At 40.0% G+C, this 15,309-nt stretch overlaps 1 protein-coding gene across 3 annotated transcripts in view; it reads right to left on the bottom strand.

Annotated features, from left to right (window-relative positions):
• VEPH1 (ventricular zone expressed PH domain containing 1) overlaps nucleotides 1-15,309 on the bottom strand; it is a 208,968-nt gene that overhangs the window by 171,924 nt on the left and 21,735 nt on the right. For all 3 annotated transcript variants that reach the window (XM_081029347.1, XM_081029346.1, XM_081029348.1), the window contains exons 3-4: nucleotides 13,178-13,393; nucleotides 3,357-3,531 (exon numbers count right to left, since the gene is read on the bottom strand). In XM_081029347.1, the coding sequence (XP_080885473.1) occupies nucleotides 3,357-3,531; nucleotides 13,178-13,393 (391 nt within the window). The remainder of the gene's footprint in view (nucleotides 1-3,356; nucleotides 3,532-13,177; nucleotides 13,394-15,309) is intronic.

Here is a 15,309-nt window from a genome sequence, read left to right as displayed (position 1 = left end):
ACATAAGCTCATTTGACAAAGCCTCTCATGACTGACTTATAAGCATAAAAGAGGCATTCAGTTTGGAATCAGGGACAGACTTGTATAACACAACTGAAAGAAATATGATCAATTGAATAATATCGACCAAGTATAAGGGGCAGTCATCATCGGTACATGATGAAGCTTGCTTGGCTCCATCTGGCCTACTTTTTCATTAGTGCTTTAAATAAAGTAGAGTGGTTCTTTCCATAAAATTTACAGATGACAAGAACCTCCGAAGAACTGTAGATACATTGAGATGGAAGAATCATTAGTCCAGTATTTTGGCATGTCAAAGCAATGAGCTGAATCTCTTAAGAAGGACGTATAAAGAGATAAAGGTAAATACATAAGGCTGTAAATAGGCATGCGACCCATGATAGATCAAACAGAGACAGAGACTGGATATGGTGTTTCTTTCACTTAATTGGTATCCATGACGATATAAGCTGGAAGCTGCAGAGGCCCATAACATGGAGCATGAGAATGAAACCAATCCACAGGAAGCAGAGCTGAGTAATAAATTTTGGGGCCACCATTGACCTCTGAATCAAGCCATATAGGAAGTCTGATATACTTATGCACCTTTAAGGCCTGTGTTCCAATGAGGAATTCCGCCTCCTTCCCCTTCTCTTCCTCTCTTTCCTCCTCCTTCTCCTTCTCCTCCCTCTTCTTATTTCTCCCTCTTCTTCTCCCTCTCCTCCTTTTCCCTCCTCCTCCTCCTCCCTCTTCTTTTTCTTCTTCATCATCTTTACCACCATCAAGGCATTTCTACCTGGTGTTTCCGTTCGTTAAAATATTACTAACTGGTAAGATGGGATAATAATAGAACTTCTGTTACAGAATTTTTGTGGGGATTAAATGACATAATCAGTATAAAGTGCTTAATACAGTATTTGGTATAAAGAGAGTATGAAATAAATTTTAACCATTGTAGTTGTTATTATTATTATTATTATTATTATTATTATTATATTATAGTTATCATTGAATGGATGACCATTTGGTGGGGATTCAAGCATTGCCAAAGTAACTGCGCTAAATCATGTTAAATGTCGCAACCTAAGATTCTATACTTCTATAATTCTAGTATCGTAAAAAGTTAGATCAAATCAAATAACTGTAATACTTTAGTGTTTTCTGTAGAAACAGAAAAATGAGAGAATGAGGTTTAGGAGAACATTAGTCAAGGGGGAAGTTCTAAAGGGGAGAAAACTTTAGGTAAAGAAAAAAAAGAAATCCCAATGATGGCTCCTAAGGCTATTTGGCAGGGGATATATGACAAAGATTTGCAGAGCAGAAAACTTAACTACTCAGAGACAGCAAAATCACTTCTGCTTTGAAGCTCAAAGTTTGATGTGCTCATGTGAGTGATTGTGGAGCTTTATAGACATGTCTGTCCTAAAAATCTAAATCATGAAATATGTAGTCCCAACCTTTTAGATCAAATTATCATTTATTTTATGGTAATTTTCATTGTGCCAGAACAAATAAACCAAATCATTTGTTTATTTCAAATGCTTGCAGTGAATTGAGAAAGTGTATTTTGCATTTCAAAAGATTTCTTTGTCATTGAAAGTGCATTTCAAAAAAACAAAAAAACAACCACCCCCAACCCCAAATACATGACCTAAGTTCTTGGCAGCTGCAAAGAGACAATTCATTTTTTTCCCCCATAAATAAGTCACTTGTGAGTCTAACTATCATAGATTTAAAATGTGTGGTGGGTATAACTCTTTGTAATTCCCATAAAATCTGTTCCAAATATGTAGCCAAGGTGGTGAGAACAACATAATTGCTTTTCTGGGCTTTTAGCAAATTTAATATAATGTATGAAATGAAATTAGAAATTCAATCTTGTAGCCAAAGAGAATAAGAAATGAATGATACTGACTAGTAACATCAATGACAAATCTTTAGAGGGGAGCATCTGGCAGACCACTGGGGTGGCTGGTCAGACATCTAGGCGTTGGGGGGGGGTGCTAGGAACTCTTCTTGGGAATGTTTGGTACAATAAACAAAACCTTAGTCCTTGGCAGGCCATAAGCACTTTGAGAACTGGAGGACTAATTTGTGGCTAGCCCAACTCTTGGATCAATAGTGGAACCCAGGGAAGAGAGAGTTTTAAATGAAACAGAAACACCTATGTGACCACAAACTCGGTAACACAGTTTGGTACTGGGAGCCAAACAGCTCTGCCCTGGGCCTGTCTACCAACATGTAACCCCGAGGAGAAAGGCAGGCGTTGTCCTTGACCCTGCCACAGGTTGCCACTAGGAATTAGTGGACCCAGGACAGATGGCTCCTGGAGCTTCAAGTGGAGCAGCACAGAAGGACAGACAGGCAGGGCAGTGTGGAATGGAGTGTGTTCCTGGGATCTCGATGGTAGCAGCCACAGAGTTTGCTGGGCTCAGGATGGTGGAAGGAGACACCACCACAGCATGCCAGGAAGCATGGAGAGAAAAGCAGCACAGGCTTGTGGACCCTCAGGATTAGAGCACATACAGGACTCCCTTGGGGTCTCTAAGAAATACTTTGACTAAGAGCACTTTACAGGGGGTTGATGCTCAACTTGAGCACGTGGGGAGGAGGTGTCTGTAAAATGAAGGCGAAGATACATATGGCCCTCATTCATTGTTGTTAATGAGAACTGGGGCAATTGGGTGCATATTAAATAATACCATATATTCTTCTCTGACCCCAAATCCAAAAAAACATGGTTTCTGACAGATCTAAAACCACAGGAAAAAACCCAAAACAAGGGGGATATTTTGATGGACTAACTTGATCTCTTTCATTCAAATATGAAACAATAGAGGTGTCCTGATTTGAGTTTTTATAATAGTATCTAACACAATTATAAATCAGTCCCCAATCATGTTCTCATTTAAGAAGTCTGTACACATTTCTGGCACATTTTATCTAACATTTCTTGCTTCTGGAAACCAAAGGAAGATGAAGTTTTTCATCTGCCACTGACAGCAGTGGACTATGTTCCACTCAGTAGAGACAGGCAGGTTCTCTACAGCCAGTAGTCAGACAAGGTGACCAGAAGCATGGAAAACACAGTTCTCCAAACTGAGAGATGTGGAATTGGAAGGAAGCTTACCACTCATCTAATGAGTCCAAATCATTCATCTGTCTGGTGAAGAGACACAGACTCAGCCAGCCCAGGTAATCTTACCCATGTGTACAAGTCATCTAGTGGCAAAGGAGAGAGTCTAACATATCTCTCCATACTCTAGGTCTCACTTCCAACATACCACAACTACTTCATGACAACACTTTTAAACAACTCCTGGCTCACGTCCCCAAGCACAGCCTTCACACCGTACCTTGGATGATGCTCTTTACTATAACCTCTGTGTGATCAGCCAGGAGATCTGCTTTGGTGATCGCAGCCAGGGACAGGTAGTTGGACATATTCCTGCACAGTTCCTTGTTGCCTCTGTGGAGGAATTTCACTGCAATGGGGATGGCTAATGCCATCACAGGGGGCCGGTCGTAATTCTGAGGAGATGTAAGAAAACAACAGATAATAAGTGGTCGTTACTTATTCATTTACTCATTCATCCAACAAATATTTCTTGAGCTAAGCTTCCAAAGTGCAGACGTGAAAACACAGGCTTCACCTTGTTTTCACGGTGTTTGGGAATTCTGAAAACTCTGGTTCTTTATTCGGGAGACTTAAAGGCAAACAAGCTGTGAATAGTACAGGCCAGGAGGGCCATGAAAGGCAAGTGAGGGGTGCTAATGGAGCAAAGAAGGAGCACCTAACCCATTCGGGGGGTAGGGCGGGGAGGATGTATCAAGAAAGACTTCATGGAGGAAGTGATGTTTTAGCTGAGACCTAGTGGAAGAATAGGAGGTGGCTGGGTGATGGTGAGAAAAAAAGTGGGCAGAAGGAAAAGAACATATGGAGGCACAGAGGTGAGAGAGAGAGAGCTTGTGCATTTGGGGAACTGTAAATCATTCAGTATGGTTGGAGTGTGGTGCGTGTGGAAAAATTGGGTTGGGAGGTGAGAGAAGGGACTGGAGAAGTAAACAGGGGTATGGCTTTGAAAGGTCTGGCATGTCATGCTAAGGAGTTTGGAATTGACTTAAGGGTCATTCTGACTCCGGGAGTTATTGATGAGACAAATAACTCATCAGATTTATACTTAAGAAAACAACCCAAGGAGTGCTGAACAAGCTGCTTTCCGGCTGTATCTTAAAAACTAAAGCTTCAGCTAATGAAATTCAGAAGAAAACACACACGAATGAGCGTAATGCTAAAAACTAAAGGGATTCTGGATCTGAAAGTAATTTTCTTTCTGATTTACTTTCTGACTGAACATCAATATATAGCATATAAAATAATGCTATTAACATTTGATTACTCAATTAAGGAATACTGTTTGGAAAAGACAACTTGTTTTCTTAAAAGTGAATGGTGTATCTTCCCTACCATCAACCATTCTGACCATTAAGCCCACCCCTTACACTATCTCTAAAGCAAAAGTTGCACAGAACACATGTGTTTGGGGCGTTGAATTTATGTTATTATATTAGAAATACAAAGTGGTTGTTTTTCTCTAACTGTTCATGTGAAAAGTGCGTATATCGTTCCACCATGGATTATCCTCTCTGGTACCTCCCACAACTCTAGGTTTATGATAGGTGTTCAGTAAACATTTGTCAAATTGAATAACTAATAAAAATGTAAATCTGTTGTTATAGTTGTCTTTGGGAACATAACGTGGTGATAAAGGAGGAGGGACATGTGGGACCTTGCTCACTTCAGTCCCTCTTGCTGACAGCACCCACTGCCAGCCATAGTGGGCCCAACGCACCAGTGCCATTGATTTCCAGGCAGGTGAGTTGTGACACTCCTTAGCAGATTCCAACTTCCATAGTTACCAACTCAGGTTATCCTAATGAAGACATTAACACCTTTGGCTTCAAGGGTGGTCAAATAACTCAGACATTTACCAGAGAATCAAATTTCCCCAGTCCAAATTATAGATTCAGGATGGGCAAGTCACCCAATTAAAATTAAGAAACCATTGAAAGTCTCTGTGAAAGAGATTCTGGTTTCTGATGGATTCAAAGTGTTGAGAATGAAAGATTAAGTAGCTGCTGCCATCTTGTGACCTCCAGAAGGAGAGAATCTGTTTAATAGTCAAAGCAATAGGTGTGTCTCTGAGAGACAAGTTGAGAAAAACCAGGTCCTGGAGACATCATCAGAGCCTCAAGCCTTAGGCTGTGCCTTAGACCAGTTCTATTCCTAAATTTCTTTAAGTGAGCCAGTTAAGTCTCTTGTGCTTAAGCTTTTTTCCCCTCCCATCCCCTAGAAGCAAAAATAGACCTGATAAGATCTTAATTCATTCCTGTAGTTCTACCTGTTTTCCAGACTCAAGGGTTAATCTGATTTCTGAGCAGAGAAAACAAGTATTCAACAACCTAACCTGATATCTCACCATTATGCCTCATAAGTCAGCCATGTTGAAAGCTCTGACCCTATTCCTTGGTGACAAATCGTGTTTATATAGCACGTCCATTCACTAGGTTTCTGCTCTAACTTCTTAGAGTTCCTGACAAGATCTAACTATCAAGACGATGGTCTGCAGCCTTACTTCTCTGACACCAGGCTTTACCTTTATCTAGTGCAGAGGTGTCCAAACTGCGGCCCGCAATCCATTGTTAATTTGTCCGCAGCAAATTCCAAAAATATATTTAGTTTACTTAAATAAACCAGGTGAGGCAATACGTATTTCACTTCGAGTGAGTGGCCGGGCTGTTTGTGTATTTTGCCGCATATAGCCCTTGGTGAAAACCATTGAAAAAAGTTTGGACACCCCTGATCTAGTGTCTCCCCTCTTGGTGAATTTAATTGGGGCTGATTGAACTGGACCACTACTCATACGATGAACTATGAGGCCTCCCTAGGAAGTTGGCTGCTCTCCTGCCTTTAGCTTCAGAAGTCTGGACATGTGCTTGGTCAGCCATACAGAATTCTTTGGATCCACTGAGGGATTACACAAGGAGATTTCCAAAAGGCTGGTACATAATCAGCCATGCCAGCTTACTCATCTGCAGTGAGGGTCTCTCCCAGGTCACACCGAGGGTATCCCTTTCACATTGTTTAGGAGATTAGGAGCCAGATTACTAACCAGACTGTTCATTCCTGGGCACAAGATCAGTCTGAAGCACAGAAAGATCCTGAGGGATATATCATTTAGGCCATGTGAAAACCAACTAAAATAACAGTCTTGCCCCTGCCCAGTCTCCCAAATTATCACCAGGCAAACAAATTGCCATCTCTAGTGACTGGAGCTTTTTAATCATCAGATTCAGTGTCTACCCCCTGGGCAGGGCTGGGTAAATGTGCCAAAATAATGACCCCAGGCTGAGCATACTCTGTGCTGACATACTCTTCAGACAGGTGGTATTCAGGAAGGCCAACTGATTTGTCTGTTTTCTCAATTATAGTCATAGTCTTTCCCTGCTCCCTTGAGATTATATTCCTATGAGAGCACTGGGTTTCTCTCACGCTCCTCTGTCTTACCTATACAATTTCTTGGGTTGTCCTTACAGATAGCTAATCTCTCCATTACATGTAATTTTTTGCCAGTTTTCAATTTTAGATGCTATGTCTTTGTCCCTGTGATGGCAGGTCAAAACCCTAGTGTGGAGAGTGGAGCATAATTGCACAATTCTTCTCAGCGCTTTCCCACGAAGCATGGCAGGCCCCAGTTTACTTTGATTACTCTGGCTCTTTAGCCGAGAACAATTTGCAACTAGAGTGGTACACGTCTTCCATTAGAGGACTACGTCTCCAAACACATTTACCTGTAACTTACTGAGAAACCACAGGTGGTGGCATTGGGAAGTATAACTCAGATGTTTCCAACGAATTGTGAATTCAGACAGGCGTAGTGAAAGGTCACTGGAAATCAGTATTCCCGCTATTGATGTTTTTGTACCTTGGGCGTAGGCTAATACTTGCCAGCAACAACGAAATAGCAGGCTGTTTTAGCTAACTCGATCATATTCTTTTTACCACAATTATAGATGTTCTTGAGAAAAATAGTGGGCAGCTATTAAAGCCTTTAAACTGTGGTTCCAAGTGAATTGTATGACCTCCCCCCGCCCCAAATGTATAATGTTATTGTTTAAAACAAAACAACTTTAACATTCAATTTTTCTGTTTTCCTTCTTCATATGTCATCTGGGAATCTCTCAAATGATAAGAGAAGTGAAACATTAAGCAAAGAGCAAATAGTTCACATAAACACTAAGGAATCTGTGACCAAAGGCTCACAATCTCTAAACAGTGTCTAGACAGGTCCTAGTGTGTCAAAAGCGCTGCTGACAGCAACAGGATGTGAGTGAGGGGCCGGGAGGCCCAGATAAGGCTGGACAGACACAGGTCCTACGACCTGACAGGTAGTATACAACCGTCATCCAACGGCTGAGTTTCGCTCTCAAGTGAGGTAAAATTAGTTGCTAATGCAGTAGATCTCAGGCCCGTGAAGTTGTTTTACCACCAGGATTATTTGGATCACAGGAATGCTAATAGCACACATGCAAAGAAAGCCCTGTGATTACTCGTACAAATAAACCACTTTAGTGGCAGTTGTTAATGCCAGAGCCTATGATACATCTTGCCCCTCGGTGCAGACGTGAGCATGTTGGTATGTGTATCGTCTTACACACAATTCAGTGCCCAGCACTCAGGGAACAAATTCAGTGAAGTGCAGGGTAGAAATAAAGACGTGTTCACGGGGACAGTTATATCTAGCTGGAGAAGCAAAACAAGCGGCCTTTGTTCTACAGATGCCAAGAATTATATTTCTTAACTAGATTAGCACCAATTTAAGCTTTTGGTAGAGATTTTCCTTTTGAAAATGCACTTTGGGAACATTTCCCAGTGTTTTGAAATAGAAAAGAATAAAGCTAAGTAGACGAGATATCTATCTGAGGTGATAGCAGCTAAAAAGCTCTTTGGCTCTCAGGCCTCGAATTCAAGCGAGTGCCATAAAAGAGTAATCTCAAGAAATAGTAAGAGTCATTTATTAAAATAGTTATTTTATGGTTATTCATCCCACATCATTGATCAGATAAATCAAACTAAATTTGGATAAAATGCTTGGTTTTTAGCAGCATGGCTATATAGAAAATCTAAATGGCACATACTTGTAAGTTTTCCCAGTGTATTTTCTGACAGGTCTCATGAACTTGGAGGTGTGTGTCCCAGTCTCCTCCCATTTCACGCCACTGTCTCATGTGACATTAATTAACTGCGGCCCACTCTGGGGAGAAGGGTTGCTAGTATGGAAACCAGAATATAGTCACGTCTCCGAAACATTCGTTTGTTCATTCATTTATTCATTCAATGAATATTCAATGAATATTATTTTGAGCATGTACTGTGTGCCGTTCACTTGTTCTAGGTACTGGGATAACATTAGCGAATAAAACAGAACTTATATTTTGGGGAAGCGGAGACAGGCAGTGAACAATGACTATAACAAATAATGAAATTAACAGCTGATTAGAAAATGTTGAGTACTATTTTAGAGTCTTCCGCAGATGAGGCTAATGATGACACTAGCCAGAGTCAATATTCATGCTGCGCTTTCTGTGTCCTAAAGATTTTATGTCTGTATTTAAATGTCTACTCATTTAATTCTCACAACAGATTCCATAGGCAGCTACTCTTGGTATTATCCGTATTTTACAGATGAGGAAATGAAGGTACAAAAAGATTAGTTTGCCCAAGATCACACTGCAAGTCAATGATAAAGCTGGGATTGCCTGTTGAATAAACTTCTAGACTGTTTCTAGACAAAAGGAGTTCTGCCTCTAGGCGTTGCAATGGAAATGCTCACAAAACTGAACAAGGAACTTTGCCTGCAATGCTAACCACCAGCAGATTTGACTCTTCATACACTCACTAGGGAAGGAATAAGCAATTTGAAGAGTGAAATCAAGGAGAATGGACAGTGGGTCCTTCTATAAAAGGGAAAAACTAGATACTTTTTGATTTTCCAACAGCAGATTTGGGGATTCTTCCTGTTCCTCTCTCCCTCCAGACAACCGCTTGTAGATGTTCTTCACAGAGACCATCAACAGTGTGAGCAGAGATGGAGAAAGAGATGAAATGCAGAGCTCACTTGACAGCAGCTCTTCTAAGAGATTTGGTGGGAGAAGAGGCTGTAACTAGTAGAGTAAGGGTAAAACAGACCTTGGCTCTCAACACCACGATGGGAGGCCCGTTAGTCCTCTAGAATTTCATTCTAGCACACCAGGTACGTCAAGCATTCCAACTTCCTTGAGGTGCATTTTAATTTTTTCAACCTTCTCCAGGTTTGGATGTATGCTAGAATGTAATGTACCTTGTGTGGGTGGGGGGTATATTCCCTTTCAGGACTTTTCCAAGGGCAAAGAAATAGGCATTGGCCAATTCCATATAAAAACCTGGTCAGAGGAAGCTGTAGTTTAAAATAGGAATTTCCAGACAGTGACTAGAACACACAGGGAGATTGCTTTTGTGAAAAAAGATGCATTCCTTTCCAGAGGGTAAGGGGGGAGAAGGGTGGTAGATGAAGGTAAAGGGGATCAAATATATGGTGATGGGAGGAGAACTGACTTTGGGTGAGGAACACACAATGTGATATATAGACGATGTATGACAGAATTGTACACGTGAAATCTATGTAACTTTACTAACAACTGTCACCCCAATAAACTTTAATAATAAAAATTAAAAAGATGATCTCTGTGAGCAGCATGTTTGTTATGCCCATTTCACAGATGGTAGAACAGAGGTTTAGAGAGATTAAATAAGTTATCTCTCATTTATGGAAGACCAAGAGCATCTGACTCTAAAGCCCCCAAGCTCTAAAGCTCTTACTATTCTACCTCTCAGCAATTCCTAAGGGAATTTCAAACCGGGAGACGATCTGAGACACTGTGTGTAGTCTTTTGTTGAGTTGGGCAGTCCATGGACTGAGGAGACAAAATGGAACATATTCCAGTTAAGCATAGACAACTGTGAGAAAGGGTCACAGCAAAGGTTCGTCCTTTGTTATCTAGATGACAGGTTGGGAGCATTGTCTAAGGACACATGGTGGGTTGGTAAAAGTGTATCACCCAAGGTGGCAAAAGAAAGCAGAATTCACAAGTATGGACCGCACACTTGGACTGATTTTATATTGAGGAAGATCTACAAGGTGAATTCTGGAATTTTAGAAGTTATTTTAAGGCTAATTCATAAATGTATGGACCTGGCACATTCACAAATTTAGGGACCAAAAAAAGAAAGGGTTCAATATAAGTACTCATTAAAAGAGGAATCAGAACGGTCCCTTGCAGTAGGTTAGAGTTTAGTTTGAAAAAGGCAACTTGGGGGAAAATAAGACAGAAAGTTTTCGTTGTGAGTGAAAATGTTTGTTTGAAATGTCAGTGAAAGAAAAAAAGAAAATCAAGTGAAATGGCCAAGGATGGGGGAAGAGCTGGATGTGCCTGATGCTGGAAAAGCATATTGCCTGATGCTGGATTGATTATCTGGCGGGGGGTATGGTGGAGAGGAAATCACTCGTTTGTATGTTGTGCAAGTTAAAAATGCTAAGGATGACTTTTGAAAGTTGATCTCCTGTTTCATTTTACTGAAAAAACAGAACAGAATATGAGTCATCTGGATTTCTACATGGCTCCCACAAGAACCCAAATTACAAGTAGGATAAAAGCATCTTTTCAGTATTTACTGAAGGCCAAAAAGATCTTAAAATTTGATGAAAGTTAAATGCCAGTTCTGTGACCACAGTCTTGCCTTTGGTTCGTGGGGCTGACTTGCTGAGATCACAGCCTCAGGGGTGGCCTGGACAAATTGCTGACCTTTATTGAAAGGCAACCTTGCCTTTAGCGCTTCCCACCTCCCACTGCAATACCCTCTGCCTCTTCCCAGGATGCACTAAGGACACTCTGTGCCTACACTGGCCCAAAGGCCATTGGGGTCCACTTCTGTGACTTATTTGTCCTTTTTAGCATTGAGACCTACCCCTTTTCCTTTCCTCTGTCCTTTCCCCAAATATCAGTACTTGTCCTCAGGGACCAGCTCTCCACAATCTCACAAGCTCATTTACACTGAGTCATGGATCAACAGTAAGTTTAAGCAGTTTTGTTTCTCAAAAGCATTTGCTTCCCTTCTACCACCCCCACCCACAACTTTTAAATAGGAGATATAATGCCTTACCCAGAATCAAACCTCCCTTTATGTTACAATTTGGGGCATTTTGGAAAGGCAGTCTGTTTATAATTTTCTGACTTCAGTCTTATTTTACAAATCTAGACTCTGGCACAAGATGTATTTTCCTGCTTGAATGTCCTCTCACTTTTTCTATCTGGTGAAACTCCTGCTTATTGCCCATAACTCTTTCTAAGTGTGATCTCCAGAAAGGCTTTCTGACTCTCCAGAACTCTGCCAACACAGGAGCCACCACCCACGTCAAGGCAGTGCGCAGCTGAAATGCGAGGGCTCCAATGTAAGACATGCTAAACTATACACCAGATTTATAAGACTTAGTGTAAAACAACGGAAAATATCTCATTCATTTTTATATTGATTACATGTTGAAATAATAATATTTTGCATATATTGAGTTCAGGAAAATAGATTATCAAATCAATTTCATCTGTTTCTTTGTACTTCTTTCTAATGTGGCTGCTAGAAAATTTCAGGCGACATAGGTGGCTCATGTTTGTGGCCTGCGTTCTACTTCTGTTGGATAGCACTGCCCTAGAGTCTGGACCAGATGTTGTGAAATTGCAGTGGGAACTGGGGAGCACAGCTGATTTGTGAGTTTCTGTCTGAGTATCTGTAGAGTGGCACTTTGGAGTAAAATAATCTATGTTTCTGATGTATATCAGTAACATACTCAAAATAACTAATAAAGAACAGATACATTAGGTCTTTGTTATTATACCTAAACTGTATTACTCTCTCATTAATTTTGTTTAAATCCCCACATCCTCTCCTCCCACCCTTAACCCTAGGGACAAAGAAAGTGTGCAAGTATGTATGTAGAGTCTTTTGTTGAGTTGGCCAGTCCCTGGACTGAGGAGACAAAATGAAATATGCTCCAGTGAAGCACAGACAACTGTGAGAAAAAATAGAAGAAAAGAAACTAATATTAGCTGCCACACACCATGCTAAACGCTTTAGCATAACCAGAATTTCCTGAACTGTGCTCAGTGGACTCATAGTTCTGAGGGCCGTTCGTCAACGTTGTGTTGCGGGTAGGGAGGGGAAAGGGAGTTCCATGATCAAATCAGAATGGAAGTGCTGTACCAAACAGTTAACCAGCTTTCTTTGTTGCAGCAGTTTGCAGAGCCTTTCATATGCTAGGAAGACTGGTTATTGCTCAAAAGGGAAAATCTGAATTCAGTATTGACCAACTTATTTGACCACAGAATTTTTTTGTTTTTGTTTTTGCAAAGTACCTGTCAGCATCACTGGTTGGTAAAATTTGTCATAGCCAATGTCGTTTCATTTACATTTCACAGGGAGAAAACTGTGGCTTAGAAAGTTAAGTGACTTGTCCATCACTTCAGTCTTATGTCACTGGCTTGAGGTGGAGCCAAAATTCCAAATTCATGTTTTTGCCAGAAGAATTTAAACATGATCAGAACAGACAAATATCCTTAGGGAGAATTCCCAGTTCTTATAGAAATACACTTAAAAAAGTGACTTGCTTCTCTTCACATATTCCAAGCTCACTGCCCCCCAGTATAGACTGCCCCTCCCCTTTGGTCTCCTTGGATGAAAGAGGTCTCCTTTTCTGCATTTTCCAAGATTCCTCATTTGAATCTTGGCACACATTGCTTTACTGTTATCATTTTATATGTACGTGTCTTATCTCTCCAAACAAATTAGAGCTTGCTGTGGTATTCCTTTGAACTCCTCAGTGTGTCTTGTACACAGTAGGGGGTCAATAGAACCTTCGCGGTTTATTAATGACCAAACCTGTCTGGTTTAGCTATTGATGGTCTGTGGTATCATTTTACAGTATCCAAACACTACAGAAACATTGGCTCTAGGTTCAGAGACATCACGTGTTTGCCGAAACTGCCAAGCCAGTATCAAATATCGTGATGCTGAACACCGACATACCTGTAAAATGCAACTCATGATATCAGAGGCGATCTTTGCATGGGGAGTGTCTTCGTCTTTCCCAGAGGGTCTGAGGTTATGTTCCAGACAGGAGTCCCAGAGCCCCACAAGGGCCTTGGCATGCTTTTCAATCGACTCGGTCTCTCTGATGGCTGTTGTGATTCTCGTGATGCAGATTTCAACCACTGCCTGGTCATTGTTATTGGTTTGGTAATCCTATTCGGAAGAAAAGCTTTATGTTAAATAATACCCTGGAAAGTCATCCTTCCAAAGGACTGACAAGACACAAACTCAGTCATTTAGCCAATGGGTATGCCACACGATGGCATAAGAGGTGGGCTGTAAAACCCAGTACAATGAGGGCTTCTTTTGAGACAAGAGTCTTAGGGAAGAGGCAGATTTGCAAACGTGCTAAAATGCAGCAGGTTTGTGTTATCACAGATACACAGGGAGCAGTGAGAGTTCAAAGGAGCTTAATTATTCACTTGCAGGTGGGTATAATCCGCAGGCTATTTTAGTTTCTAAGTCCATTGCAGGTCAAGGTTTAATTTTTACTCTGACATTTTAGTAACCTTTGTGAAATGTTTGAAGCTACCTTCCAATTTCTCCCATAAACTTTCTCTCTCTTTCTGTACCCAATAGAACACATCACTTCATCTCTCTTTTTTCAATTCAAATAACTACCAAATCCGTTTTAACTTTTTCCCCAAGCAAATTGCCCTCCATTCCTCTATTTTAATTCTCCCTCAAATACCTAATCATCTTTATTGAGAGATGATTATGACCCTTCAAAACATCTAACTGTGAAAAAATAGGCCCATTGCTTTAGTTTGGAAATTGGTCCGACTGTGAACTCTACACAGTGGTCTAACAAACCCGAAAGTATAACAAAGCAGTGAAGCATTTAGATCTCACACTGTCACGTGCCATTAGAGATAGGAAGTGATGGCCTTTCGGTCTTATTGCAAATTCCAGCTCGAATAATAATTTTTTGCTGTTATAACTAATGCTGCAGTAAATATGCATGAAGCCCTCACCACACTGTGGATTATTTAGAGCCTAGATTGGTATTTTAGAAATTAGTCTCTTAATTATTTATTTAAATCTATCTGGTACTTATGGAAGTAAATAAAGATGTACATTGCATTCTAAATAGCTAGTCTAATTCTCCTACCATTATTTACTAAATAATTCATTTCCTAGTAATTGTTTTATACACATCAGGTTCTATTTCAAGGCTGTTTTTGTTTGTTTGTTTCTGTTTGCTTGTTCCACTTCTCAATTCTTTCACAATACTAATTTTACCTTTTTCTTCATATAAGCTCCATAAAGTTATAAATGTGTTTACTATCGTATTTCATGTCTGTTTTTGCTGTTAACAAAATCTTTGTTTTTTTCTTCATTAGAACTTGTAGTTATTGCTGATTAAGACAACCTACAGCTTTTTTTTTGTTGTTTCTGTATTTATTTTGTACCCAGATGTTTAGCTCTGTTCTTCCTAATAAAAGTGATAAGAGAAAGAATACTGGTCTAGTTTCCGGTTTTAGTTCGTTATTTTTGATATAAAATTTTACTAAAAGCAAGAAAATACTGTAAATGTTTTATATCAATAGGGTGCATCACTTTCTTTTTTCAAAGTGTATATATTTGTTTCAATTTTTGAAAGTGCCCTCTCAGCATCTATGGATAACCAAACATTTTTTCCTATATGGTTTATGGATATGAAGTGTTATGTTGCCATATAACATGAAATTTCCAGGTATTAATCCATCCTCCCATTCATAGAATGAACACTATTTGGTTTGGTGGACTGTTTCAGTGTGTTTTCTTTTACTTTCCTTTGCTAGTGAGTGTGTTCTTTATTTTAATACAGCAGAATTATTATTTACATCAGAACAAAATCCTTCTGTGCAGTAATTATATTTATAACACACAGTGTGTTATAGATATTTCCTTTCATAGTTACTTTTTACACATTTATTCTACAACCACTTAATAAGGTACAGCACACAAGACCACATAGTCACTCCTCTCTTGTTGTCACATTCTATTTTGGCAGCAATACTAATAATTCTTTATATTTGTATCACCTTTTCCACTTTGAAAAGCACACATACATATTTAACTCATTT

This window comes from Rhinolophus hipposideros (genome assembly GCF_964194185.1).
Source record: "Rhinolophus hipposideros genome assembly, chromosome: 2".
NCBI lineage: Eukaryota > Metazoa > Chordata > Mammalia > Chiroptera > Rhinolophidae > Rhinolophus > Rhinolophus hipposideros.
This window is presented reverse-complemented; position numbering and strand designations above follow the sequence as displayed.